Source organism: Dromiciops gliroides, chromosome 4 (genome assembly GCF_019393635.1).
Source record: "Dromiciops gliroides isolate mDroGli1 chromosome 4, mDroGli1.pri, whole genome shotgun sequence".
Classification (NCBI taxonomy): domain Eukaryota; kingdom Metazoa; phylum Chordata; class Mammalia; order Microbiotheria; family Microbiotheriidae; genus Dromiciops; species Dromiciops gliroides.
The window spans coordinates 113380232-113392447 of record NC_057864.1 but is presented as its reverse complement, the minus strand read 5'-3'; the positions used below and the strand labels follow the sequence as shown (position 1 = coordinate 113392447).

Genomic DNA, 12216 nt, shown 5'->3' with positions numbered 1-12216 from the left:
CACTTCCGGTGTTCTCCAGCCCCGCCCTTCCGCCTCCGGAATCTAAGCGCCGCCGATTTCGAACTTGAGGGAAAATGGCGGGGAACGCGGAGTGCCCGCCGGAGCAGGAGGAGGGAGGAGAAGAGGAAAAGGCAAAGGAGAAGAAAATTGTGGCGACAGGGACAGAATCAGAGCCGACCTCGTCCACCGGCCCCGTAGAGGACTTCCGGGTGCGCTGCGCCTCTCAGAAGGCTGTGGCCGAGGTGCTGAAAATGTGCGGCCGCTTCATCCGGGAGCTGGGGGACGTTCTGCCGGAGGAGAACCGGGAGCTGGTGCTGAAAGAGGCGCAGTGGGTATGGTCGCTCCCCCTTCCCCGCATGGACCCCTAGACTGTCACAGGGGCGAGGGATCCTAGAGACTCTGGCCCTGGCTCCTTATTTTACAAAGAAGGAAACAGAAGCCAGATGGGTGAAGCGTCACTCGCACTTGGGTTGCCTCAGATTCTCCAGCCCACAGCGGGAGGGGTTATCTACAGCTTAGCTGAGGCTTCTCAGTCAGCTCCTGATGTCTAAATCTATGGCATTGACCGAAGAGATGGAGAAAAGGGAAAAGAGAGACTAGTAAGGGAAAGTTGGGGGAAAGGGAGGAATAGGAGACGTGGTGTGCAGTGTGTATATGCCGTTTATGACCTGAAGGAAGAAAGGAGAAAATTGAGCGTAATTAATTGATCAATACGTCAAAAAAAAAATCTGTCCTATTTAAGGTTCTACAGCTGTGGACCCCCACCTCTGCTATTGAGCTGGGGAGGCATCTTCCATATTTCTTCTTTGGGGTTTATCTGGCTAACCACTCTTTTTCAGTCTCCTTTGCTGCTACTTAATGTCACACCCTTCCTGCTGCTGTCCCCCGTGGCTCGGTCCCGAACCCTGTTTTCTTCTCCCCCTAAACTGTCTCACTTGGTGTTCTCATCAGCTCCCATGGGTTGTTATAATTTCCGTGCAGATGATTCCCAGATTAGCATCTAGTCATAGGCTCTCTTGAGCTACAGTTCCACATTTCCTTTTGGATGTCTCGAACTGGGTATTCCGTAGACATCTCAAACTTCAGTATGTCCAAGACAGAACTGATTACTCTTGTTCCCCAAATCTTCTCTCTTCTGAACTTGGTTATTACTGTTGAGGAGGCTCCTAATCATCCAGGCTCTGCAATTCAGGGTTATCCTCAGCCTATGTCAAATCCTGGTGTTTTGACTCTACCCCTTCTCTGGTAAATGTCCCTTTCTTGCTCACATAGTCCAGACCCTCATCACCTCTTTTTTTTTTTTAATATATTTTATTTTATTTTGCTGGGCAGTGAGGGTTAAGTGACTTGCCCAGGGTCACACAGCTAGTAAGTGTCAAGTGTCTGAGGCTGGATTTGAACTCAGGTCCTCCTGAATCCAGGGCCAGTGCTTTATCCACCCTCATCACCTCTTGAACTGACTCTTGAAGTCTCCTCCTAACTGGTCTCTGTCTAGAAACTCTCCCTGTGCCACTTTGTTCTCTGTCAGCTCCCAAAGTGGTTTTTCTGTTGTGTAGGTCTGACCATTTAACCCTCCTGTTCAGTCAGTGAGAGTGGCTCCTTATTTACTTACCCGCAGGACTCCTCTGTTTAGCATTAAAGCCTTTCACAAGCTAGCCCCTTCCTACCTTCCAGTCTTAACACTTTACTCTTCTCTATGTGCTTTATAATCCATTTTCAGTGACCTACCTACTTGTTCTTCCTCTTATGTGATACTCCATCTCCTGACTCTGCCTTTACATTTGTCCCCCATGCCTGGAATATTCTGCCCCCTCACCTCTAGCTGTTAGCTTCCCTGGCTTTCAAGACTCAACTGAAATCCTACCTTCTACTGTGTAAAACACAGAATATGTATGTACACAACTATTTACAAATCTCCCTGATCTGGTTGTGAGTGCCTTGGGGTAGAGTGTTTTTGCCTTTCTTTGCATCCCTAACATTTAGCATAGTGATTGGCACATAGTAAGAGCTTACTTAATAAATGCTTGTTGACTAACTAGGAGTCAGCAGCATGATACAATATGTAAGGAGCACTGGCTCTATAGTTTGGAGACAGTCTGAATCCAAATCCTGCCTTTGACATTTACTACTGTGTAACCTTTGGTAAGTCTAATTTCTCTAGGCCTCAGTTATCTCTACTGTAAAGGGAAGGGGATTAGGAGTCCCCTTTCAGCTCAATTCTATGAATAAACTGTTTTATGTTAAGTCCCTGGAATTTATTTCAGGAATAACTTGAATAAATTATTTTAAATGTTTGAATCTCTCAGGAAATTAGTAACTTGTCATTATTTATGTTTTTAAAATGTAATTAAAAATAGAATTCTTAGATTGAAAAACAAAACTCTTGAAAAAATAATGGTTTGGGTAAACAAAATACACAAGGCAATATTTTATTACAAAATAGTGTAACTGGGGCAGCTAGGTGGTGTAGTGAATAAAGCACCACCCCTGGATTCAGGAGGACCTGAGTTCAAATCTAACTCAGACACTTGGCACTTACTAGCTGTGTGACCCTGGGCAAGTCACTTAACCCTCATTGCCCCACAAAAAAAAACAAACAAAAACAAAACCAAAAAAAAACACAAAATAGTGTAACTTAATAGGAGATTTGGCTGCATCTTAAACTATCTAGTATAATATCATGTACTAATGACAATGTTAATTGCACTGGTGGAATAAACATTACTATGTTACATAAAAACAGTTTATGTTCACAATCAATATTTATTAAGCATGGTATGAAATTTTTCATGACAGCCCATGAGATCCCTTGTAACTCTAAAGATATGATCTTATGATTTGCTTCTTTATAGATTTGGAGTAGAAAATAAGCTAATTTATAGATGTAATTACAGGATCCCTGATTTACAACTGAATGGGACCTTAGAAATCCTCTAGTCTAATACCCTTATTTTATAGTTGAGAAACTGAGACCCAGAGAAGTTACTTGTTTTGCCCAAGGAACCACAGCTTGTAAATGCCTGAATTGGGTTTAAACCCAGCTTTCTGACTAAAACTCTAGTACTCTTTCCACCCTTCTGTGCAGAATAGGAATTAGTACTGACATGGTTTTATAGTAGATTATCTTGTGTCAATCATCAGGTCATAATATAATACCTATGCTTGTAAGACTCTTATTCAAAAGATTTTTTGGTCTTCATTTAACCATTTTAATTTAGGTGCACTATGGTTTGGACCTTAGTTTTTATTTACTTTTATATGTTATAAAGAAATTTATACTTAAAAGGTTCATAGAATTACATGATAGATGTCTGCTTTCCCTTTGATTTAACCTTTTATTGACATTATTTATATTTTGTTCCATTAGAATACAAGTTCACCTAGGGGAAGGGATAGTGTTTTTGACTTTATATCCCGAGCCTTGAGCACAGTGCCTGGCACATAGTGCTTAATAAATGCTTGTTGCTTAAATAACTATAATTTTAACCATTGAAATGGATCCTAACTTTATTATTAAAGAAAAAATATCCCATAATATAATATCACTTTTTGGTATTAGTCTCACCCCACAGACATGTACATAAATACTTCATTTTTATAATGTTTCCAAGAATGATGAAACATTTTGCTCAGAGTAATTCTGTTAGATAAATAGTACAAGTATTAGGATCCCCGTTTTACTGATGGGAAAACTGAAACCTAGAGAAGTTCTGTGACTTGCTCAATGCTACAAAGGCATATGGCAGGGATAGGATTTGAACCCGGGTCCTCAACTTCCTCCTCAGCTCTGACTGGTCTCCCTGCTAGATGGGTTAAATCTGAAGCATTAGTTGTGGACACTGCTTTAATCAAACATTTGCAGTTTTTGTTATTTAACTGGCCTCTATTTATTGCAGAATTTTGTAACCGCTGTGCAAGAGAATGTTAGTTTCAATGGGGAGGCTTGGCAGGAAACTTCAGATAAAGAACTTCCTGTAGGTATGTGATTAAATCCTTTACAACCTATTTGTATAAAGGATGATTGCTCATTTTGAATGTTAATGTTACTGTTTCCTCTCTGATTTCAGTTTTCCACTTACACTTAATTTAGAGAATTTTAAATCAATAAAGAAGGCATATTGTACTTAAATTCTAAATAAACAAAACAGATACCTTGGACTAACACCTTATAATTAGTATTGGTAATAAGCATTGTTATCTGGTTATTCTTAATGAAGCTATTTTGTGTATATTATCTCATTTGATCCTTTGAATGTCCTGTGAAGTAGACAGAACTGATGGAATTATGCAAGTTTTATTGATCATGAGCTGGAGGCTGAGAGGCCACATAGCCTGTTCAGCATCACACAGCAGAACATGGAGGGAATGAGTGCTATAGCTGGTCTCAGTACCTGTTTTGGTGCTAGTTTGATGTCCAGTGGCTTTCATTTTGTTGAAGAAAACTTGAAAAATGACTTAAGCTGCTGCCTGTGGTGGTAATTAACTCATAAGCAGCCTTACCACTTTGAAGGGCTGAAGATGTAGGCGATGTTTCAGTGATACCTCCCAGTATTTATATTGTGTGGAGAGTTTTGACTTTGTTCTACAGGGTAGCTTTAAATGTACAGAAGTACATTTTTAGTTCATTGTAATAAATGAACTTCCTAAATGATTGAAGCCTCTTCTTGTCATCCATTCATTCCACTCACTATGAAGGGAGTAGGAAACGCTTACTCATGAATAGAGGTGGTGCTAATAACCATCTCTCACCCCTCTTTGCTCAAAAGAGACTTTCTTCTAATAAAACCTCACATTTAGCTAGTGGCCATTTCTCAGTCCTTAATTCTCCGTAGTGTATGACACACTTATTGACTACTGCCTCCTAAATATTCTTTCTTCTGGGGTTTCATGAAATTGATCTTTCTTAATTCTCCTCCGACCCATCAGATCACTGTCAGCCTCCTTGCTGGATCATCATCATTCATATCTCTCCCGTAACTGTGAGTTATCCCTAAGGGTCTGTTTTATAGGATGAAAATCTGCAGCAGGTGTAGGGAGCAGAAAAGGCCTCCTACAGAAGATGGCATTTGAACTGAGTCTTTGAGGACAGATGGAGGTGAGGAGGAGAGTGATGGGCAGCTACTACAAAAGTACAGAGATGGAGGATAGAGTTTACTGTTCAAGGAACAGCAAGTATCTGGTATGGCTGGATTATAGAGTGTGTGGAAGGGAATCGTGTGTAACAAGCCTGGAAAAAGAGGAAGGGCTTTAAATGCCAGAGAAGTTAATATTTGATCCTGGAGGTGATAAGGAGCCATTATAGTTTACTGAGTAGGGGGTGACTTGGGGAGACTTACGCTTTGAGAAAATCACTTTGGCAGCTATCTAGAGGATGCACTAGAATAGGAAGAGATGTGAGAGATATTGATTAGAAAGCTATTGCAGTAGTCCAGGGAAATAGGTGGCTTTGTGAGTAAAGAGATGAAGATCTATGTGAAAGATGTGTTGATTGAATTGACACTATTTGGTATGAGGTGAGGAAGAATGAGGATGACACTGAAGATGTAAAATTGAATGATTGGAAAGATAGTGGTGCTTTTAATAGAATTAGGGAACTAATTCTATTGGTTGGTTTAGGGGAAATAAAATGAATTCTACTTTGAATATGTTGAGCTTTAGATAACTCTAGGACATTTAATTCAAGATGTCCAGTCAGCAGTTTGTGATTCAGGCCTGGAGCTCAGGAGGGAGACTAAGACTAGGTAAGCAGATCTGGGAGTTATTTGAAGAGATGATAATTGAATACATGGGATCTGATAATTGTAGGTAATAGCAAGAAAAGCAGAGAAGAAGTCCCCAAGACAGAATCTTAAGGTATGCCGATAGTTGGTGGGCATGACCTGGCTGAAATTTAAGCAAAAGATGACTGAGAAAAAGTAATTATACAGGTAGGAAGAGAACCAAGAGACAACTATATAGGGAATACCTGGAGAAGAGAAAGTATCCAGGAGGAGGATGTATACTTATCATCTATCCTCCTTAACTATCTACCTTGCTACTCTGATCTCTATGCCCCTGGCAACTGCCTTCTGAAATACTGATAAATCCTAAGGATGTGTGCACCTTGCCTTCCGACTTGCAGTTGAGCTGTTATATACATTGTCTTCCCCAATTAGAGCAAATTCTTCTTGAAGCATTTATTTTATCCTCAGTGCTTAGCACACTGCTTGGTATATAGTAACCACTTACTAAATGCTTTTTTCATTCATAAACAGGCTCAAATTAAATGACATTTTTCCATTTTGCACATTGACCAATAGATGGTGCCAAGAAGCTCTTTTTTTCTCCATTCATATCTGTTTTGCAATTAATCATAAAGTACTACAGTATTTTCTTCTAGGATGATGACTAATTTCTTTGTTTTATCATTTTAATTGAGAAAAATTTTAATGTTTTTACATTAAGAATATTGCAAAATAGGGGCAGCTAGGTGGCGCAGTGGATAGAGCACCAGCCCTGGATTCAGGAGTAGCTGAGCTCAAATCCGGCCTCAGACACTTAAAAAAACTTACTAGCTGTGTGACCCTGGGCAAGTCACTTAACCCCAATTGCCTCACCAAAAACAAAACAAAACAAAAAGAATATTGCAAAATAAACATTTTTATTGGATAAGCTTCAAGTATATTGTGTGTGTGTGTGTGTGTATATTTTTTTTTTTTAGTGAGGCAATTGGGGTTAAGTGACTTGCCCAGGGTCACACAGCTAGTAAGTTTTTTTAAGTGTCTGAGGCCGGATTTGAACTCAGGTACTCCTGACTCCAGGGCTGGTGCTCTATCCACTGCGCCACCTAGCTGCCCCTGTATATTTTGATAACAGTGATAATGATAGCTTATGTTATGATATTTGCAGTTTACAAAGTACTTTCTTCCTAATTAACCTGTGAAGTAGCTCCTGCAAGTATTACCTTCATTTTGTAGATTATTGGTTTTTTAGATGCTTCTGTTGACGATAGAATTCTTATGAATTGCTTTGAATGCTACCTAGCTTATTTCATTTTAAGGGATAACAGTACCATTTTGAGAACTGATTTAGCTGGTTTAATTTAGCTAAGACATTCACTTGCACAACCTACATGGATTGAATTTGGGAAATTATATGTACTCCAGTGCTTGCTTCACCTTACTATGCAGTTTATACTTATGTTAATTAATTTTCCTTATTCAAAAATTATTTTGTGTTTTTCCAGATGCATGTGCTTTTTTTTTAGCATAAGTATTTAATAGTTTCTTCTAGAGTATTAGTAAAGTACTCAGAAAAATATTACTTTGGGTTTTAAATTTAATTAATTTTGTTTTTTAATTTTTATTCTGTTTTAAATTTATTTTGTTTTTAATTATTTCTTTTTATAAATTTAGATCCCAAGATCAGAATTCTTGAAGATCAGTTTGATGAAGTCATAGTAGATACAGCTACAAAACGTAAGCAGTATCCCAGAAAGATTGCTGAATGTGTCATCAAAACTATGAAAGCCCAACATGAAATTTTGGTAAGATGGGTTATCTTTATAATTATTTAAAATATAAGCTTATAGAAATTCTTATTATAATGAATTCTATTTTGGTAGGAATACTATGTGTTGGATTAAGCTAGTATTAAAGTAGAAATTGTTATCAGGAGACTAAAAGTGATTTTATAATCCTAAGAATTTGGAAAGAGAATCAAAGTGAATTCATTAATAACTATTTTCTCCTTTCTTTGTCATTTGTAGTTGGCACTGCTAGACAGAGATTCTTTCAGGGCATAAGAATATCTGATTTGGAATAGCATTTGATTTAATTGATGATGGTATTATTTATGTACCTGTAGACTGTTGTATTTGTTTCATGGGCTTAAATATTGTATCAGAACTGATCTCAATAGAAGACCCAGCTCTCCAGAAAAGACTCCATTTAAAGCAGTTGGAGAATGTGTCTTCCAAAGGGGAAAAGGTACTCTTTGACTTATAGCAGTTTATTTAAGACTTCTCAAACACTTCATTGTTTTGGAAACATAAATTTATGTTGCTCAGTATATAATCTTCCAACAAAGAAAGATACTTTCCACCAAATCCTTCATTTTATTACAAGGTCTCAGGGCAAGGGGGCCCTAAGTTTTTCATTTTTCCACTTCTACAACGTTTAGGTGAGGGGAGGCAATGTGGGAAAGTGGAAAGACTGTAGAATCAGAAGACCTGTATGATCTTGCGCTACTCATGTAAACTCCCTGAGCCTCACTTTCCTTGTCTATAAAAGTAAGGGGGTAGGGGCAGCTAGGTGGCGCAGTGGATAGAGCACCCGCCTTGGAGTCAGGAGTACCTGAGTTCAAATCCGGCCTCAGACACTTAACACTTACTAGCTGTGTGACCCTGGGCAAGTCACTCAACCCCAATTGCCTCACTAAAAAAACAAAAACAAAAGCAAACAAAAAAGTAAGGGGGTAAAATAAGGGGATGGGATGAGATGGCCTTAGCTCTCTCCCCTTCTAGGTTTATGTTCTAAGATCTTACCCCTCCGTCTCCAAGCTTTTTGAACCATCCATTACAGGAAGTTTCTTATTTCTGATCTGTACTGCAAGAAATGGGTGCTACCACCATTGCCCACTCCATCCCAAGTCTTTTTAGACTTAGGAGGCCAGGAACATGTACCAGTTTCTAAATCACAAGAAAACAAGAGAATGCTCATAAGCAAAGAAAGTACTGTTTTCCTCTGAAAATGCCTATATCTTCTAGAACAGGGATTGGCAGAATCTGGACCAAGGGCCAAATCTGGCCTACCACCTGGTTTTGTACAGCCTGTAAGCTAAGCATGCTTTTTACATTTTAAACTATTTTAAAAATATTTTTTTAAATGTAAAATCTAATTTTAACTCATGGGCTATACAAAAACAGGTGATGGGTCAGATTTGGCCCTTGGACTATAGGTTGCTGACCTCTGTTCTAGAGGCAGAAATGCCCTTTTAGCTTACATTCAAGTTTTAGAAATTTTAATGCTTTGATATAGATAGTTGTATGGTGTTTAGGAATAATTGTAGGGGTGTAAAGTATATGTAAAGAATTTTGGGTAGTAGTATATGAACAACTTATCTGAAACATTGAGTAATTATTTTTAAAAATTCAGGATCCAAAATTTATCCATTTAAAAGGAGGGAAGGACATAAAGTCAAATTTTCCATAAAAATTTTATGTTAGCTCCCCCCCCACTCCCATCAACATTAGCATATCTTTTTTTTTTTTAGTGAGGCAATTGGGGTTAAGTGACTTGCCCAGGGTCACACAGCTAGTAATTGTTAAGTGTCTAAGGTCGGATTTGAACTCAGGTACTCCTGACTCCAGGGCCGGTGCTTTATCCACTGCGCCACCTAGCTGCCCCTCCTTTTTTTTTTTTTAGCATATCTTTTTGTATGTATGAGTGAATTAATTTTTAGTGATGCTTAGGACCTTTAGGTTCTTCTGTAGAACTTAGCCAGTAGAGGAGCTCAAGGACAGATAGTTAAGTGCATCTTCGAACTGCTTTTGTTATAGGGCCTAATCTTGATATGTGAGAAACTTAGAGAAATGTTTGACTTGAATATGAATTAAAGTTCCAGTGAAGACATTTGATTAAAAGTGTTTCCTTTAAGATACACTGGATTTTGAAATTTTCTTCCTTGCTGCACCTTTTTAATCCTGCCTTTTCCAAGTCTGTGAGCTTGCTGAAACCTGCTTGAAATCCATTTTAAAAGTTTTCTCTGTAGTCAGGGAGCAACTTTTTATCTATCTGTCTAAATATATGTGTGTGTATCTGTATGCATTTATAACTTGTCTTTTTAGAAAAGTAGTTTAAGGTAGTTCTTGGCTTACAAATTGCTCAAATTTAAAGCTAGCTTGCCCTTTTTCTGCTCTTTCCCATTTGTTATTGCCATAGGAGCCATTATGAAAACAATTGCACCTGTGAGCTCATAGTAGAAGAAAGGAAGAAGCTGTGACTGAATATTTTCCTATTTTCCTTTTTTACACTATTTGAAATTCCATTCCCCTTTAAAATATTCAGATTCCTCTGATTGAGATATGGGGTTATATTTACACATTGCTGTGAATTTGTTCAATCACATTTTTTCCCTAATACCTAGTTGAGATCACCTACTGTGAGGTTGAGAGGGGAAGTAATTTGGGAACATGGGAAATTTGTGAGGTTGGCAAGTTTGAGTAGGATACTGCATAAGGGCATTAAAAGCCTACCTAGAGAGTCACTGGTGCAAAAGAGGCAAAAAAACCCCCAACACCCAAATAAATAAAGATGGGACAATGTAGAAGATAGATCTTTCTTTTTTCAAAATTTTGCTTAGGGCTGGGGGAAAGGGAAGAAGCTCCTTCTCCTTTCTATTTTTCTTCTCCTTCCTTTCTTCCCCTTCCCTCCACATTCAAAACTGGACGATTGATGATAGCAAGAACATAGGTCATAGTTCCTTTTCATGCTTAAAGTAGGTTTTTGTGGAACCTTAAAGTGGTTTCTGTGTTGGAAACTTAGCCACCAATTATAACATTGTATCTGTACCCCAATATGTTCCAAATTCCATGCAGTTGTAACTCTTGAACCTGTTCATAAATTAGAGAATGGATATAATAACTGCAAAATCTTTATGGTGTATGCTTGTGAGGAAATTTATTTTGATTTGGGGACCCTGCCTTTGGGCTGAGATTGGAAAGCCTTGGGCCCTTAGGGTCTCTTCTGTGTGGGAGGTGCTGGTGCCCCTCCCCCTCTGCTTCAGCTGAGCCAAAAAGCCCTGTGGGCTGTACAAGCCGCCAGGTCAGACAACTGGGGAAAAAAAAGCCCCCAGCTCCCTCCACCCTGAGCGGAGGTATCTGAGAGATCCCAGGCTCATCCAGGCCCGGGCTCTGGTGTAGCCTGTGCTGAGGCACGTGATGCTTGAGCATCCCCCCAGCCCCAGCCGAAGCCCTGGCTGGCAGCTTAGCTTGGTGTGTGGGCACAGGAAGCCTCGAGATTTGAGTGGAGAGATAGAAAGATATATATATATATATATATATATATATATATATATATATATATATAGAGAGAGAGAGAGAGAGAGAGAGAGAGAGAGAGAGAGAGAGAGAGAGAGAGCGTGCGCGAGACCGAGACCGACCTGGGGGCCAGACTCAGGGGGGTGGCTGACAAGATTAGAAAGGTTGGAGAAGACAGACGGCGGCGGGGGGGGGGGGGGGGGGGGGGGTGCCTACAAGGATGCAGAAAAAGGCTAAAGGACTAGGAACAGGGAAAAGAGAGGCTGAAGGGCAGACTGACAGAGCAAACAGACAGAAGGTTGGTGAGAGAGAAACACAGGGGTTCATTGGTGGCAGTAAGGAGAGGAAAGTTAGAAGCAGGGGGATTTACAAAGCGAAAGGGGCTCGGAGTTAGAGTAAAGGACCTGAGTGCCTGCCCTAAGGCAAGAGGCAGCTAAGGCCCTTATTGTATTAAAGAAGTGCCATGCGCAGCAGGTGGGAAAGAGACACAGTGGAAAGAGATGCACTGAAATGCAGTCAGGTTGTACATTTTATTTCCCTGTATTCTTAATTTTAAATAGTATCTCATAAATAAACTCTGCTTTGATTATTTAGTTAAGAGGCTTCTTAATCCTTTAGTTTATCAATTTGGGAGTGGAGCAGTGTGGTGGAACTTTATAAACGGCCCACATAGCCAAAGAGTCAACAGTCCCAGATTAAGTACCCCAATCAAATTAGCCCCCAAATTAGCCCCAGTAAGTCAAAATATTCTTACACTTGCTTGCTAGATTGCTTTTTCTGATAATCATTATCGGTGGTATTGCTCCTTAATATGAACAGTAGGTGGCAATGCTGAAAGGCAGAATTTAGCCTTACTTGAAGAACTAGTCTCTCCTTTTTTTCTCTGCTAGCTGATGACTAGAGTTGGTATTTTGCAGCAAATGTTGATGTTAATATGCAATAATTGCTTATAATGATAAAAGGAAACTCATTTTCATTTTTAAAGAAAGTTTGTACTTCTAGATAAAATTGGATCTTTTTTTCATCAATTCTTATTTTTTGTTTAGAAGCACTATCGACCTGTTGTACATCCAGAAGAGATAAAATCTGATGCCAAACAAGGTGAGTCCATATTTGGTTGCAGGGAAAATGAAGTATTAGCTTAAGATTCTTTTAATTTACAGGTTTTAACAAGTGCCCTTACCTTTATTCATCCAATT

The 12216-nt window shown here is 39.2% G+C and overlaps 1 protein-coding gene across 1 annotated transcript in view; it reads left to right on the top strand.

Annotated features, from left to right (window-relative positions):
• The first annotated feature begins 41 nt into the window (after nt 1-41).
• The window catches only part of NSL1 (NSL1 component of MIS12 kinetochore complex), a 33679-nt gene continuing 21504 nt past the window's right edge, over nt 42-12216 (top strand). Inside the window, 4 exon segments of the mRNA XM_044004910.1 lie at nt 42-332; nt 3897-3978; nt 7395-7525; nt 12064-12118. Of these exon segments, the coding sequence (XP_043860845.1) occupies nt 75-332; nt 3897-3978; nt 7395-7525; nt 12064-12118 (526 nt within the window). The 5' untranslated portion in view covers nt 42-74.